Below are 17,110 nucleotides of genomic sequence, written 5' to 3'. Positions count from 1 at the left end.
CGCCGGGCGGCCACGGCGGCGGCTGGCGGAAAGCGCGCAAAAAAAATTTTAAAATTTAAAAAAAAAAAAAAAGTTTTAAAAAAAAAAAAAAACAACCCAAATAGTAGGTTTTGCCAAACTAAACTTAAAGGGGGGAAAAGGGAGAAGGGGGCGGGCGGCGCGGGGCGCGCATTCCCGCCGCCGCTCCGCGCCTCTGCGGCGGGCCCCGCCGCCGGCCGCCCCTTATCAACGCGCCGCCGCCGCTCGCGAGCCCCCGCCGGCCGCACGCGCCGCGCACGCCGCGCCACGCGCGCCCGCCGCCGCCGCCGCCGCCGCGCCCCCCGCCCGCGCCCTCCCCCCCCCCCCCCGCGCGCGCGCGCGCCCCCGCCCCCGCGCGCGCCCGGCGCGTGGCGCCGCCGGCCCCGGCAAACCCCCTCCCCCCCCCCCCACCTTCCCCTGCCCCTCCGCGGCCGCCCCGCCCGCGGGAAGGGGGGGGGGGGGGCGCTCCCTCCCCTCCCGGCCCGACTGTTCCCTCTCATCGCCGCTCCTCTTTTTCTGTTTGTAATATTTTATTCTAATTTCATTTTTATTGTTATTCGGGGGAGGGGCTCGCCTCTCGCCCCGCCTCCCCCCGTGTCCGCCCCCCCCCCCCTCCGCACACCGGCGCGGGCACGCACGAGCAGCCGGGGCTCCCGCGTCCTGTCCCTTCAAACGTGCCATTTCCCCCCCCCCCCCCCCAAAAAAAAAACCGGGCACCGCGTGGGTGACAGCGCCGGGGAAGGCGGCGGCAGGCGAGGAGCGGCGGCGGCCCCGGCACCGCGGCGGCCCCCGCGGGGCTTTCCCGGCGGAGCGGGCACTGGAAGCGGCCCTGCCACCGAGCACCGGGGGCCGAGCGGTGCGGGCACCCGGCTGCCGGTGGACGCTTGTTTTGCAAAGCGAAGGGATACAGCGGGACGCTGCTTTGTTACCTGCACAAAGGAAAATGCTAATAAAAATTCATAGCAGTTGCGTGAGTCATCTTACAAAGGCTGTTCTCTGCAGGCCGGCTTTTCGGGCTCCGGTGAGGGTTTCAAGGATAAAGGCATGGAGAGGAGGAGAAAAACGCAACGCTTTCGTGGCTCCGGGGTCGCGCCCGGGCTTCCCTTTGCCGTGGCACGCAATCCCGCTTGGCTGTCGGTCAAGCAAACCTGGCTCCCAGCTCCAGGGGGAAGAGCGGCAGGGTAAGGTGCTTTCAGGTAGCTGAATTTAGCGGGGAGGGCGAAGGAGCTGCTTCTTGGTATCCCGGGAGCTCGCGGTGAGAAATAACTCGCACGGTGTTTTGCTAAACAAGCAGGGTGGATGGAGGGGGTGCTCCGTGCACCCACCGCCCAGGGGCTGCGCTCCGCTCTCGGCTTCAGCGTGGCTTGCAAGATGTGCTGTCCTCGGGGCTTTGCTCCTGCCTGGCCTTTAAAACAAACCAAACCAAAACAGTGTGGTGCTAAAACATCTCCGACGGACCCTTTCACTGGCTTCGGTGGGGTTGGCTCAGGCCCTTTCTGCCTCGTCCCCTGTGCCAGCCGCCAGGCTGGTGCTGGTGCGGCGCCTCGGTGCGACCATCTGCACGAGGCGGAGGGTGCTCGTCCCCGTGAGGGTTTGCAGCAGCTCTTAAGGAGAGTTAGAGAAGAGCTAAATGCCTTCTGCAGGCTCTCCCTCCACCCAGAGGGGTGCAGGCAGGGAGGTTTGAGGCAGCTCAGTTACGGGCCTTTTGGCACGGAACGTAACCCCTTCTCAGGAAGGTGCCGGTGTCTCTGGGGGCAACTGGGTGTCAGGGACATGTGCGCGCCCACGGCAGAGCCGTCACTGCACAGATGGGTGCCAGAGAGGCTCGGCAGCCTGATTCGGGGATCAAAGTAAGGATCTGTATCCCCCTGACTACCCTGAACCACTCTGGTGCTGCTCCCAGGGTGTATCTAAGCCAAAAACAGTAATACAAAGAGCCATCCATGATATCTAGATGTGACACAGAGGGGGCTTTTTTCTACCTGTGCGGGGTATTTAGGGAGCAGCAAGGCTCCACCACGTTGGAAGAGAAATATTTTTCCCAGGGATTGGTTGCGATGGCAGCGGGTTGAAGGAGTGGGCCCCACTGCAGCGTCGCAGGCAGCCGGACTGAAATTCCTGGAAGTGAAAGGAAGGAGCCTGCAAGTGCTTCACATTTCTGGTAATCCCACTCAAGCACACATCAGGCTTAGCACCCAAATTCAGTGGCTTTCAAGAGGTTCTTGGCCGTGCTGTAGACCCGGGGGAAAAACCACGAGCAGCCGCGTGGCTCCTCTGAAGGGTTTGGCCCAAGACCCAAGCAGCTGGGGGTGCGTAGCGCTGGTGGGAGCGTTTTGCCTGGTGGGTTCCTGGGAAGCGCAGGGGAGCCGCTTGCACGTACAAACGTGCTTGTGTGCGCGAGCGGTCACAGGATCGCTTGCTCAGCTCAAGCCATGTAGCGCTGGTGCTTGTCTTCAGCACCTGCAAAGTTGTCTTGGCTGGCGCAGGGGGCTTCCCTTGCGCGCACTAGCAATAGTGGCTTAGGCAGAAAGGGCATTACTGCAACAGAGTAATACCAATGTTCTTTTATTACCCCGTCTTTAATTTCTGATGCAAGCCTTTCTCACAGGAAAGAGGAAGTTGCTGTCTTTGAAGCTTTTCAAGAGAAAACCTTCTGTATCGAAGAGCCACGCTCAAGAGTAATAACTGGATTTTTATCGTACAAAAATAGCTACAGGGTTTTTTTTTTCATGAATAATGCACAGTTCAAACATCAGTAAATCCAGTCTCAAGGGAGAGCGTGCAGCCTCCAGCCCCAGTGATTCCACGCTCAGCTTGGCGACAAGCTTGACTTGGCCAAGTTGGCTTCAGGGCTGCTGATGGCAATGTGTGTTTCCAGCCAGATGGGGCTGTCAGGTCTGGGCCTGAGCACAGCACAAAGCAACTGCTTACACCTTCTTAACAATAGAGCTGGTTTCCTGATAGTCTGAAGAAGATAGGTACATCTCGTACTCTGAGAAATGTAATCTTATTTGAAATCTCTTTATAAAGTTAATGACTATGTAAGATCCAGTAGAACAAGGCATCATTAAACACTGTCTGGGTTCACAACCAACTTCCTGATCGTAATCTGGGGAGAGAGAGCATCCAGCACTGTGCTACCCATCCCCAGAGGGTGGGGAGAAGAAATTCTCCTCTCCTGGCACAGGTAAGGCAAAAGTGATAAACGCATGGCTGGCGTGGGCACCTCGCAGCCCTGTGTGGCTTTGGCCAGCGTGGTGCAAGGTGGGCAAACTCTGCTCAGAGGGAGAGTAACTCTGCAGTGAAGGGCCTCCAAGCCCTGATGCTACGTGTTATTTCTTGCATCTGCCAAAGGTGAGGGCAAAACGCTGCCACCCGAGTTGGCACATGTGTCCGTGGGAAGGCGGCAGACGAGGTGCTGGGTCAGTCCCGCCGTGACCCATGCGTTACAGGCAGCCGATATGAGCTGCCGGGTCTTTTTGCCAAAACTTTCTGGACCTCAGTGGAAAGCAATAGAGGTCCTGTCGTGATAAGGCTCGAGAGACCAAATGCCAGAGTTAAATGGCGAGGGGCAGTCAAGCAGCCCCATTATCCCTGGCGAGCAGGTGAGTCCCCACTTGCCAGGCTGGGCTCTGCTTGCACTGGTTTTGCTGGGAGCAGGGCTAGAGTTGTGTCTTTAGCTCTATCACCAGCACAGCTGGCTCCTGGGCAGTTATGGTTTGCAATTAGATACCTGGTGGAAAAGAAAAAAGAATTTAGTTTAAGTAGGGGCACGTGCTTTAGAGCTATGAGTACAGTTGTTTCAGTTTCGGGGGGCGAAGAAGTTTGTTTGAGTTTATTCTTTGAAGGGAACTCCCTGTCTTCAGCTTATGTTCTTTTCGAATGTAATCGTTCTTGGGCTTGATGAACTTTTTTTAATAACTCTTCTGACATTTTTTTTGCTCACCTACAATTAATTTCAAAATGCCTGGGAGTCACTGGAGGATTTCTGGGACACACTTTGGAAATAATAAAGAAGTCCTTTGGAGATTTTATGATTTCTCTCCAGTTTTGTTTCTTCCAAGGCAGCCTCCAGCCAGCCTTGTTTCCATTCACAGAGGAGTTGTATGGTGCATCGGAAGCCTGGCAAAGCCCAGCGCCTCCCCCTTTTCTTCTCTCCTTCCCTTCTTGAAAAGAGGCGGCCCCGGGTTTAAAAGATGATTTTTAGCTTTGATTGTGTGTATGTGCTATATGAATGCTAAGCAGCCTTTACAATGCATCCTTGTGATGCGCCCGGGAAGGCACACAGGGGCTGTGAGGTCTCCCTGGCTTCCCGTCATTCATACGGCTCCGGTGCGGTTTGATATGGGCATGTTTTATTTACGAGCGAGCACTAGGGTGAATATAGCCATGTTACGGGCAGTAGCGGAGGGGCGGAATGGGCTAAGCCAGTGGCACTTGTAAATCTGCCACATTTGGAGCTATTTTCTACCACGGAGGAGAGGCATTTTCCCTGACAGCGGTGCGGGCTGGCAAAGCAGGCAGCAGGGATCTGGCACAGATGTGTCCTGCCTGGACGATGGGTGTAGTTTTGCCTCCTGAGGCAACCTCCTCTCCCCTGCCTCCAGCCCATCCTTTCGTGGGAGCACGAGTAGCAGCGCCCCAAAGCCAAGCGGCAGGTTTCTCTCACCTGCTGCCTGGCTGGCGTTCAAGCAGCTGGGGCTGGCGTGCTGCTGTTACATCACTGGTGGCTGCGCCGACGGAGCGAGAGCCAGAAGAGTGGACAGCGAGAAAGCACTAGCATGAATTCAGCCCCCCCTCCTTCATTTATGTCTAGTCTACCAATTTCACCCCATGCAGCATTAACACATCAAATCCCCCAGCTCTTTTAGGACGTCCATCTGACACTGTGGGCAGCGTTTCCCTCCAGCACGGAAGAGGGTTGGAGGTTTTTAGCTCTGCAAAAAATATGATCTGGCTTTGTTCCCTTTTTTAAATCAATCTTTTCCTTCTGGACGAGGTGGCACGTCCTTCTGACACCCATGCAAGTGGGTGCCGGTATGTATTTTCACAGCCTAACAGAAGGCTGCAAGCTGTCACAAGGCTGGAGGAAGAGGGCACCTGGGCTCCCTGGGGTATTTTCAGCCTCGCTACCCTCTTTCCATGCTCCAGCTGATAACCAGAGATAAAGGGGGAAGCCGCAGGCGGGAGCTGTGGTCACCTGTGGTTTTTGCACCGCGTTTGGGAGCGATAAGTTGTGCTCTTGCAAAGGGGAGCAACTGATAAAACCTGGCAGGGCGGGCAGGAGGCTGAGTCTTGCTGGAAAAGCCACGCTGCCATCCAGCCCACGTGCCAGCTGCGAGGCTGGTTCCCCGGCATGCCTCCAGCCCTACCTCTCTTCCCACTGGGATGGGGCTGGGGGGACACCCTGCTTCTCGCCAGGGCTCCCTGGGCAGAGAGCTGCTGAGGCAGGCGTATGCCAATGACACGGCACCCACAAGAAATTTAATCCCAGAGGAAATGAAATGTCATAAAAACCCCCTTCTAATGGCCACAGTTAAGATAAGCATGTGTGCTCCCCCTGCACTCACTTCGGTAGTGCCCTTGCATATGCCAAGTGTGCCTCCCTCAGTCAGAGCCCAACCTCTTAATGCCCCAGGTCTACTGATGCTCCTACTATTGACTTTCCTTTGGGGGGAGGGAGTAACTTCTATCGCTCTTTATTTTTTTGATGTTAGAAATGCACATGTGTTCTGCCCCAAAGAGAAATCTTTCAAGCCATACCTGTGTGGGATAAAGTGTAAGATGGAGGAAAAAGAAACAGTATAAAATGCCTCCACCCCCAAATCCAGCGCAGCGCTGGAGCAGGTAATCGAGGGAGCAGGCACAAAGGCAGAGCGCCGAGCGCTGGAGGTGGGAGAAGCGTCTGAAGCATCGGAGGACATGGGCAGACTACCAGAAATAGGCATTTGCAACTAAACCAGAGGAAACCTCTGTTTAAACCCAGGTGTTTAAAGTTACAGACCTGCTCGGAGAGCTTGGTGGGGCAGTGAAGGTGCCTGTTTTTATGGCTAGAGACAAAAGGAGGTAGAGTATCTTTTGTGGAGAGACTAGGAGCGCTTCCAAGGAGTGTAGATGATGATGTTGTGACCCCTTTTGTGACTGTGGTCCTGCAGTGAGGTGCGAGGCTCCTACACGGACCGAGAGACCTTTGTGGAGCTGGGAAGCGAACTGCGTGTCTATTCCCTTCAAAAAGCCCGTTTGAACCATCCAGGCCTTCGGGAAGGGTTTCTGCTGGCCTGTGGGGACCTCTAGTGTGAAATCTGGCTTTGCACAGGTCTCCAGTAGCATGCGTTTAGGGTTAGGGAAGGAAACTGAGGTCTGGGGGAAAATGAAGATGGGCTGTATGGTTTTTTTTCATGCCCCTTGCTGTGAAACAGTCTCTGGGTGTGCTCATAGTGTGCACCACGGCTGCGCCCTCGCTTCTAACTCACCGTTGCTCTTGGTCAGGCTTCTGTAGCTGGTTTTACGCACAGAGCTGTGCTTCATACCTTCTTGCAACCCTTCCAAATTTAACCCGTAACTCCACCTGTGGACCAACACTGCTGCCTTTATACCCATGCCCCTTTGGTGGTCATTCCCCTTGAAAATGCAGGTGACAACACAACCGTCTGTCCCGTAGTGCCAGAAGAAATGACGGGAGCTAACAGCTCTGTGTTTGGATGCAGTCCTAACTCCACCACGGTGTTCTATAAGGCACTTTCCCCACCTGGCCCATGGTGGGGACCATGTGGATGTGGTCACCTTGAATCTGTACTCCTGTCCCCGGGGGCTCTGCACTGCTTTGGATGGTGTCTGGTTCCTGCTCCTGGACATGTTTGGCTGGGCCTCAGCTGCCTCCCCAGACTTCTCTCTGTAGTCCTCTCCCTCCTGCTCTCCTTCCCTGCTGTCCATCTGTCCATCTGTTGGTCTTTCTCAGATGGTTTCCAGCTGGTGGCTGGAGTAGGAAGGTCTCTGTGTGCACATGGGTACATCACTGTCTCCTGCTGGGCATCAGGGAGCCCCACCAGGGCAGGGTGGGGACATGGGGGACACCTCTTTTCGCAAATGGCCATGACAGCTCTCACTGGTGTCTTGGGAGGTTGCAACCAAGATATTTTGCAAGAAAGCTTGCAAGAAAGCTAGTGATGTAGTCAGAAAATCATGACATGCTTTTTCCTGTGCACATGGTTTTGTGCAAGTCACTTTCTCTTGCTTCTCTTTGCTCTACAAAATGCATCTTCCTTCCTTTTTTCACTCCCCTCCTCCTTCTTTGCCTTTTTCCTGTATCTATAGTTACTGATGTGGGATGGTTTTACCATTTTCCCCCCTTTCTTTGCTGCCTGGGGGGGAGTGCGACTATTTTCCATTATTCTGTTTCACCTCTTCTCCACTGGTCTAGCTCCGAAACTAAGGATAATTAAGGCACTCAGTCATTCAGTCTCCCTTTGGCCAGATTGTTCTTGAGGCTTCTTTGCAAGTTACTTTTGGGAAATACGCATCCAGGAGGCAGCTGGTTTTGAAGACCAGAAGTCACCTGAGTCTTCTGTAGCCGTGGGTCCATGGGGTCTTCAGTGCTAGGAGAGGGGAAAGGACAGAGTCAAAATGTCCATGGATGGAGAGGGTCTGCTGAGCAGGAGTTCTATTTATGTATAGCCATTTTCCTGAATAAAGTACTACCAAAGGGATTTTTTTCTGTCATCTGCAAATAAAAGTTTTAATAGAGTCTCAGACAAAACTTATTGCTATGCGGTGGTTTTTAAATGGGGAGGGAAGACTCTTATGCAGATCTGTTTGGGGGTTTTGATGTCTTCTTTAAACAACAGGTCATTTTTCTCTAAACATTTTCCTAAACTTTTTCCAAAGACACTGTTTACGCAGAGTTAAAAAAAAGTTAGTGACAATGTTAATTAAGCAAAACTGCATCCCCGTGAAAGTGAAAAACAGGGTATTTTGATACTGACTCTTGATTGAACAGTCTCAAAAATTTTTTTAAGGAGTTTTGCTCTGAACTCCTTGAAAGGCTGTTTTTCTGTATGCCTTTCCTCCTTTCCCAGCTGGCTGCGAGTCGGAGCTGACAGCAGCCCACCGAAAGCCCGGGCAGAAGGCAGCTGCTCTAAACAGGATTTAATAATCAGGCAGGAGGAGGTGCATCAGCACGTGGTGGGGACTACACTTCCCGAGAGGCCCCGCTGTGGCCATGCCTCCCTTTGGTGGAAACCCAGGCTTTATCAAGAGCTAGAGGGACCAACTGCCAGCTCTCTCTGGGGACAAGCAGCCATGGGACTGAGGTGCGGGATGAGGACCACCAAGTGCCAGCAGCTGGTGACCAGCTTCTGTGTCATGGTGAGCAGGCAAGTTTGGGGGGATCTCTGCAGAACCGGGGCAAGGCGAACTGTTGCCTTTCCCGTCCCCGCTCGGAGGGGGCTGGGTTTTCCCACAGTCTGTTTTTCACGGGTGGAGGGCAAGCAAAGCCAACCGCCTGAGTTATCATTGTGCCCTGGGCAGTTATCGCTGGCCGCCAGCATCGCCCCCCCTCCACTGATAGACTTCTGGTTTCTCAGGGCTGTTATGCCACTGCAGCTCTTTCACAACCCAGTGGCTGCCTCGAAGGAGAAAGGAAAGGTTGCTGCCAGCAGAATGGGTGGTTTTCAGCAAAAAGATGTTTGCTCCTGTCTCCTTGGAGCGAAAGAGGGAGGATGGACCTGCTGCAGTCACACTTGTTGCAGGGAGGGTGGTCAGCTGCAGGTGGGATCGGTGAGGATATGAAACTGCAAGGCTTCAATGGAAGTGTATGTGAGAGACCTGCGGATCCGCACCGCAAAGCAAAAGTAGTTCTGGCATCCTTTTCATCAGCTTTTCAAAGGGAGCTTCCTGACATCTGCTGTTAGAGCTGATGGGAAATGGTGGAAACTGGGGAAGGCTTCTGCTGGATGTTTTCAAGTTGTATGTGCTTGTTGCCTTTTCACTTCATCAAAACTTGCAAGCTTAAAAATAGTAATAATCTGTATTTAGTTCAAAGAGGGTTGGTGGCTTGGAAAGAGTGCAATTAAAAGGTGATGCCTTATTTTGGGCCAACATGGAACTTATAGTTTGTCCAAATTTCAACATTTCAGGACCACTGGCTGTGGTGGCTGTACGTTGTTCTCTCTTCCAAATAGCAGAATATGTAATTTGGAGAAAATCAAAGGAGGATTGGTACCAAAGGTATTCAGAGGAGATGCTAAGGCACAGCCGCCATGGATGGCAAGAATCACGTTATTGCTGTTGGGAGGATTTTAGACTGGTGTTTCTCAGAAATCTGAGCTAACTGGTGTCTCACTTAGCATTTTGCTGGGCGTGGATCGAGATACGCAGCAATGCACAGCATGAAGGATCAGTAGGTGCCACAAATTAACTTATTTATAAGCAGAAAATACTACAGTTTGCATGTTTTTAGTCTCTGAAACTATAACTCTCCAGCAATAGCTATTAGTCTGCTCTGGAAGAAAATGTCATACAGTGGGGATTATGTTGACACCGGACTGTCACATTTGACACAGGGATAGCTGCCTTGTGTTTCCCTATTGGAAAGGCACAAAATGCTGAAACCTTGTCTTGGGACCTAGGAGTGGCCTCACGTATTTTCCAGGTTCATTACGCTAGAGTTGGAGCTGTTTTTAACTGTCCTGCTGTTGGTGCCTCTGTCCCAGCTCTGCCATCAGTCGTGCTGCAAGGAGCCCTGTTCTAGAGCCAGGTTCCATCAGAAATGTTCCCTCTCCATCACCTGGACTTGCTCTGGGCAATATAGAGGGTAACATGCCAGTAGTCACCCTGTGCCTTAGGCATAGCAGCGCTCTCAGGGGTGGGACAGAAACACAGACAGCCTGGCAGCGTGTTGGAGAGACAGAAACCAGCACAGATTACTTAAGAGTAGTACAAGGCTCAGCTCTTTGCACTCTACAATAGGAAATGTAAGCAACAGCAGGCGATGGGGCTAGCATTGCAAAGAGCAAAGCAGAGAGCATCATCCCTGCCCGACACCACTCTTGAAGCTGGCAGCCCTCATAACTGCATGTGTGTACTCTGCAGAGCGGGGTGGGACTGCACGGGTGTGCTGCAAGAGCATCGATCCTCTGGGCTGTCTTCACGTGGTGGGAATTTCATCCATTGACAACAGCCAAGAGACTGCGGGTTGTGCGGTGTCATGCGCACTCATTATGCAAGAGAGAAAAAAAGCTTTAGTATGTTTAAGTGTCCAGGGTTTGTCCTTTTATGTGCATTTTGGGGTACGTGCAGCAATCTTTGGATGATCAGGCTGTCTGCATCTGTGTGGGTCTCAGGAGTATCCAGATAGACCTCAAAGCTTTGTGTGCGCTCAGCAGGAGCTGCTGCCTTGTCAATCCCTTCCTAAAAACCCTCTTTTCCAGTTGCTGGGGTTGTCCATTGCCACGCTGAGCACAGTCACCCACTACGGGCTCCATTTCACCCTCATCAGCAACATCTCTCTGGAGAGCAACTCCTACAGGGTCATCCACCATGCAGGTACGTTGCGGTCGCATCCCAGTGAGACCTTTGGTGAACCCAGGAGCTTCAAAATCCCCCAGAGTAGTCTAAGGAAATGCAGAGGCATCACAGAAGGAGGCAGGGGCTGGCTTTTGGAGGATGCACTAGGGCTAACACAGTCCCACAGACACTTTTTTCTGTGTCAGACACGCATGCCTGGCACTGAAGGGTGTTGTGGGAGCACAGGGTGCTCAGGGGCTGCCGCATTCGCTCCTGTCCCTCTATTCAGTGTCTCCCCATCCTTCCCCCTGTGCTGCAGTGAAAGCACAGGGAGGGCTCAGCCAAAGACAGACCTAAAGGTGCAGTGGGGCTCAAAGGGCCGTGGGAGCGTGGGAAGAGGGACTGTTACAGGAGTTGAAGCGGCGCATAGAAAATTGAGCTGGGGGGAGAAACGCATGGAAATACCTGGTTTTGGAGGAAATGTGGGGGGATTCCCTACACAAGGGAGAAATATAAGCTGAGTACCAGGTACAAGGCTAGAGCAAATTGATGAGAACAGCCCAGATACTAAAATACTCTGCTTGCCTCTGCTGCACTCGCATCTGCTGCTTCTCCCAAGCTATACTCCGGGCTTAAACATGCTCATACCCTCTCTAGATCCTGGTTCTCAATTTCAGTTTAACAAGGCAGGTGTAAAAAATATGTTAGTCCAAAGCTAAGGTACAGCCCTCCCCCTTTCCTGCACACACCAGGGGCTATATAGATTGGCACTTAATGCAGCCTTGCAGGCTCTCCCTTCCCACCCACCCCTCTCCAGCAATGTTTCCACTTGCTTTGCTTGCAAGCGTTAATTCTTTGCACGGTTAGCCCTGAGTGAGGGTTGCAAAGCCCTTTGCAGTGCTGTGGTCCCTGAGGCCTGCTCCGGGGTACCGGCTGTGACCCTGCCTTAGCCAGGAGGAAACCAGAGGGCGAGTGTTGCACCAGATTAGCAGCACACAAAGTCCTGATAGGGGCCGTGGGACAGCTTCTGCACATCAGAAGGATCCTTATCGGAGTGCTGAAATAATTGACAGCTTGTGGTCTGTCGGGTGGACCAACACCCTTTTAGGATGCTTTGCTCTGCTGGAGCTGTGGGAACCGCTCAGAGGTTTACAGCCCTGCCAGACAAGCAAAGCATACACAGATGGGACGTACTGAATAAATTATAAAACAATTTCAGTTCTGCAACCTGGTCCTCCTGGACCAGCTCCGCAAAATGCATTTTTTGGTCCCTCTCTAGGGAAAAGCATCAGACCAGGCCTCTGTTAGCCCTAAAGTCTTGGTGTCTGACCGCAGCTCCCATATCTGACTTCCTTCCAGCTTTCTACTTTGGGATCTGCCTCAGCATGACCCTGGTCCTTGCAGCCCTGCTGAGCTCTGCTGCCACAGTGCGGGAATCGCAGTGCCTCACCGCCATGGTGCGTATGGGGAGGGACTGCCTGGGAAGCGCTTTTTGTAACCTTAGGCTGATACCCTTAAAATGTGGTGCTGGGGGCTGTTTTGCCTTGTGCCCAGGAGCATGCATGCCTGGGGAAGGACGTCCTGTTGCTCCATCCTGTGCTGCAAGGGAACATTTTTGTAAAAGGCATGACTTTGCAGAGCTCTTCTAGCTGAGGACTGCATCCTTCTGCACCTTGTTTCTTTTGCCAAGGTGCTGTGTATGTGGCTTTCAGAGCGGGGTCAACGGGAGGTGTCTATCTGCCAAAGCAATTACAGTGATGACGATTCCCAGCATATTTCTTTTCTCACCAAGTCAACACATGGTTTGTGTGGCGAAACCTTAGCAGTGCCATGTTGACTCCCACGTTGTTCCTCTGACTCGTGACAGCAAAGTTAGCCCCCCTCCCTCCCCCCTTGCTGCAAACACCCACTACAGTGGTGGTATAGAGCGTACAAAGCAAGGCAGCAGGCACAGGGGCTTTGGGCTGGACCCTGAGTTTCAGCCTCCAAGGATAAGGTGGAGGGGTACCACAAGAGCTGAAATGCTACCTTTCTCCTCTCCATCATCCACAGTGAAGTGCCTGTTTGGGCCCAGACCATATCAGTGTTAGTAAACTGTACTGTGAGCTCAGCTCCATTTAAAAGCACAGCCTGCGTGCAGGGCGTAGCCTGAACGGAGCAGCTCCCAGCCTCGGGACTGGAGGGATGAGCAGAAGAGCACCGCTCGTTGCATGTTTGCCCGTATCGTGTGAAGGGCAGGAGTTAACAGGTAGGCTGCTGTGCATGAAGCCGTATTTAATATAAAATAATTGCATTGCTGTCATAAACTAGCTTTCAAGAGATTTATCTAATCTATGTAATTGGGGAAAACAGTACTGATGTTGGAAATGAGAAGTCGACACCTTTAAAACCTAGTGCAAAGCAGCTCCTGAAGTTAATGTTTTCACCTTCTCAATATGCAGTCTTCCTCGTTCTGAGATGCTCAAAGGGGCCTGAATGACACAGCTCCCATGAATACTGCTAGCAGAGTACGTGTAATTCCCCTCTCTTCTGCTGAAGTATAGTGTGTGCCTACAATTACCGCATCTAAAACAAGAGGTGGGCATGTAGAGGCTACAGGAGGTTGTCAGGGCTGCCTGAAAATATAGTTGAACTCTTGTTTATTTGGTTGCCTTACTCCGTGCACAGTATGGTTTGGGACATGCCACTAGGTTGTTAAAATTATAACTGTTTCCTGAAGGGATAGTTGAAGAAAAACATATCCAGCAAACTCCAACATTGCTGTTCCTCTTCCAAGAGCCACCTGATGCTGCTCTCCTTTCCCCTCGCTGTGGGAGTGAGGACAAGCAGCTCCCTTCCTCCAGCCCCCCCCCCTCCGGACTCCCCAAGCCCAACCAGTTTGGTGTAACACAGCCAAGCTCTGGCCACCAAAGAAACCCCTGGTTGGCAGAAACCCCAAACTAGCTATTTACTTCTTCTCTGTGGCTCCTAGGGCGTCCTGTTCACTTTGCTTTAGCATTCACAGTTTGGGTCCTCTGGGGGAGGTGGCCGTCTTCATTTTGGATCTCTGATGATACCACGGCAGTGAAGACACGAGATCATCCCCTTGCGGCCAGAGGAGGAAGGGTGCGAGGTGCTTTCCCCGCGGCAATGAGGCATCCCTCCCACTCGGCCCAAAGCAGGGGATAACGGGATGCCCCTCGGTTGCCTTCAAGCTCCGTTCCCACCGTCCCCGCAGCGTGAGGGGCCCGCAGGGCGTGTGAAGGTGCAGCGGAGGGTGCAAGGGAGAGGGGCCAGCTCGCACCCGAGCGAGGGGCGGCTCCACCGCCGCGCTTCCCCGGCACCGGCCGTCGGGGCTGCGCCTCCGCCGCTGGAGAGCGCCCAGGGTCCCGCACCCCGCCCCGCCGAGCGCCCCGGGCCCCGCACCCTGCCCCGCTCCCCGTTCACCGCCCCGCTCCCCGCTCCCCGCCGAGCTCCCCGCCCCGCCGAGCTCCGCTCCCCGCCCCGCTCCCCGCCCCGCTCCCCGCAATCCCCGCTCCCCGCTCCGCTCCCCTCTCCCCGCCCCCCGCCCCGCAATCCCCGCTCCCCGCCCCGCTTCCCGCTCCGCTCCCCCCTCCCCGCTCCGCTCCCCTCTCCCCGCCCCCCGCCCCGCAATCCCCGCTCCCCGCTCCCCGCCCCGCTCCCCCCTCCCCGCCCCGCAATCCCCGCTCCCCACTCCCCGCCCCGCTCCCCGCTCCGCTCCCCCCTCCCCGCCCCGCAATCCCCGCTCCGCTCCCCGCTCCCCCCTCCCCGCCCCGCTCCGCTCCCCGCTCCCCGCCCCGCTCCCCGCTCCGCTCCCCCCTCCCCGCCCCGCTCCCCTCTCCCCGCCCCCCGCCCCGCAATCCCCGCTCCCCGCCCCGCTCCCCGCTCCCCGCCCCGCAATCCCCGCTCCGCTCCCCGCTCCCCCCTCCCCGCCCCGCTCCGCTCCCCGCTCCCCGTCCCGCTCCCCCCTCCCCGCTCCCCGCTCCGCTCCCCTCTCCCCGCCCCCCGCCCCGCAATCCCCGCTCCCCCCTCCCCGCCCCGCAATCCCCGCTCCCCCCTCCCCGCCCTGCTCCCCGCTCGCCGCCCCCCGCCCCGCAATCCCCGCTCCCCGCTCCCCGCCCCGCTCCCCCCTCCCCGCCCCGCAATCCCCGCTCCCCACTCCCCGCCCCGCTCCCCGCTCCGCTCCCCCCTCCCCGCCCCGCAATCCCCGCTCCGCTCCCCGCTCCCCCCTCCCCGCCCCGCTCCGCTCCCCGCTCCCCGCCCCGCTCCCCGCTCCGCTCCCCCCTCCCCGCCCCGCCCCGCTCCCCTCTCCCCGCCCCCCGCCCCGCAATCCCCGCTCCCCGCCCCGCTCCCCGCTCCCCGCCCCGCAATCCCCGCTCCGCTCCCCGCTCCCCCCTCCCCGCCCCGCTCCGCTCCCCGCTCCCCGCCCCGCTCCCCGCTCCGCTCCCCCCTCCCCGCCCCGCCCCGCTCCCCTCTCCCCGCCCCCCGCCCCGCAATCCCCGCTCCCCGCCCCGCTCCCCGCTCCCCGCCCCGCAATCCCCGCTCCGCTCCCCGCTCCCCCCTCCCCGCCCCGCTCCGCTCCCCGCTCCCCGTCCCGCTCCCCCCTCCCCGCTCCCCGCTCCGCTCCCCTCTCCCCGCCCCCCGCCCCGCAATCCCCGCTCCCCCCTCCCCGCCCCGCAATCCCCGCTCCCCCCTCCCCGCCCTGCTCCCCGCTCGCCGCTCCCCGCCCCGCAATCCCCGCTCCCCGCTCCCCGCTCCGCTCCCCCCTCCCCGCCCCGCAATCCCCGCTCCCCGCTCCCCGCCCCGCTTCCCGCTCCGCTCCCCCCTCCCCGCCCCGCAATCCCCGCTCCCCGCTCCCCGCCCCGCAATCCCCGCCCCGCTCCGCTCCCCGCTCCCCGCTCCCCGCCCCGCTGCCCCCTCCCCGCTCCCCGCTCCCCGCCCCGCCGGGCGGTGGCACTCGGCGCCCGGAGACGCAGGGCACATGCACTGGGTAAGGGAGCGGCCACCGTAAGCGCAGCTGGGGGTTGGCATGGCCCCTACCCTTCGGAAACTAACCTTAAGGGAAAGCTGATTCTCGGCTCCTCCTTGTTCAAGCAGCTCATCAGCATGGTAAATCACATAGGGGACCTTTGCTTACTCCTATAAATTGCCCCCCAGTTCTAAGTGTCAGTACCTTACAGCAAGGGCCAGCCTGCTGCTTGTTTTCCCACCAGTTCCTCCCCCCTCCCAAGGCCCATTTTTAATCTCTGATCTGCAAGCAAGAAGTGCAGGCAGGGAGAGCCAGCCCCTGATGGCTGCCGTGAGATGTAATCGCAGGCAGGAGTGGGGTTCAGCCCTGTGGGGCTCTGAAATTTGGTATCGGTGTCATGTCCTGCCCCGCTGATCCCCGCGGGGCTGCAGCTTGCAGAAGTGATCGGCCCCCCCGCTTGTAGCTTTTTTCCTGCTTGTTAATAGAGAGGATTTTTCACCTTCCCCCGCTATTGATTTTAAAGGACTCTTCCTCCCCTGCAAAGCATGTGTCTTGTTTAGAAGACCATTTAATTCACTCTTTAATCAAAGAGGGAAGACAGCAGAGTATTGGTGCCTGACATCTGTGGCTGTATAGGAAACCGAGCCACGCTCCGGGGATGTCTGCATCGATGTGGCTAATCCACCGCAATGCCGCTTGGTAAACCAGCTACCCTGGGGAAACGCTAGTCATGTTGCAGATGGGCTTAGAGGAGCATTACCCTGGTCATTGACCTGTTGGGTGGATCCCATCTCCTTCTTGTGCCTCAGTTTCCCTACTGACTTTTTTTTTTTTGGGCTATTTAAATAATAAGTGCTCACCCTGCCTGGCTATCTGGAGGTTTGTGTGTATACAGAGGAGGGGCCTCGGTCTTTGCAGGCCTTACTGGTGCTGTCCTAATAACGATAATGGGTGCACAGCGGTTAGAAACAGGAACAGGTTAAATTGGTAAAAAGCAGGCATATCTCAGGAGCTCATCCAGCAGTTGCAGTAGCAGCATCACCACACCTGACAGACGCCACTGTGCATCCACTGACGCTTGCGAGGAAGCTGGTTTCTAGAGAGTAACTGAGAACTTAAGGATAAAAAAAAATGTTCTAAAATCCTGGACTGTTATCCCCAAAGGTCCTCTTAAACAGGGAGAGTAGTGACAGGTTTCTTGACGGTCCTCCAGCTATAGTTCTGGCAAACCTTGCTTTTTGGTGGTCCGTGGTCCATCATGCAGTCAGTCTTCAGCGTAAACATCCTGCAGCTCTCACGGCCCCTGAAGGCCATGTCGCTATTGAAGGGGAGGAGAAGGAAGGAAAACTGCAGTTTTGCTAGTACTGCTTGTACAAAGGAAAGACTCCGGCTCCGGTGGGGTTTAAGGCACCGTGTGCTGTTATCTGGTCAGACAGAGAGAGGGGAGAAAAAAAAAAAGCAGGGAGTAACATGCCAACCAGAATATCCCATCTGAAACATCTGAAATTCTTACACCTGAACTTTCCAGCCTAAAAAACACTTGTGCAGAGCAAAATTTGTGTTGAGGATGGAGCAACTGTTCCAAGCACTGATTCCAAATAATTTCTGTGGTAAAAAAGC

General features: G+C 55.8%; 1 protein-coding gene across 1 annotated transcript in view; it reads left to right on the top strand.

The window, feature by feature from the left end:
• Nucleotides 1–8,310: 8,310 nt before the first annotated feature.
• Nucleotides 8,311–17,110, top strand: part of TSPAN32 (tetraspanin 32) — a 33,648-nt gene continuing 24,848 nt past the window's right edge. Inside the window, exons 1-3 of the mRNA XM_075712578.1 lie at nt 8,311–8,382; nt 10,446–10,560; nt 11,881–11,978. Of these exons, the coding sequence (XP_075568693.1) occupies nt 8,317–8,382; nt 10,446–10,560; nt 11,881–11,978 (279 nt within the window). The 5' untranslated portion in view covers nt 8,311–8,316. The remainder of the gene's footprint in view (nt 8,383–10,445; nt 10,561–11,880; nt 11,979–17,110) is intronic.

This window comes from Pelecanus crispus, chromosome 6 (genome assembly GCF_030463565.1).
Source record: "Pelecanus crispus isolate bPelCri1 chromosome 6, bPelCri1.pri, whole genome shotgun sequence".
Classification (NCBI taxonomy): Eukaryota; Metazoa; Chordata; class Aves; order Pelecaniformes; family Pelecanidae; genus Pelecanus; species Pelecanus crispus.
The sequence above is the reverse complement of the archived record's forward strand: the minus strand, read 5'-3'. Positions and strand labels throughout refer to the sequence as shown.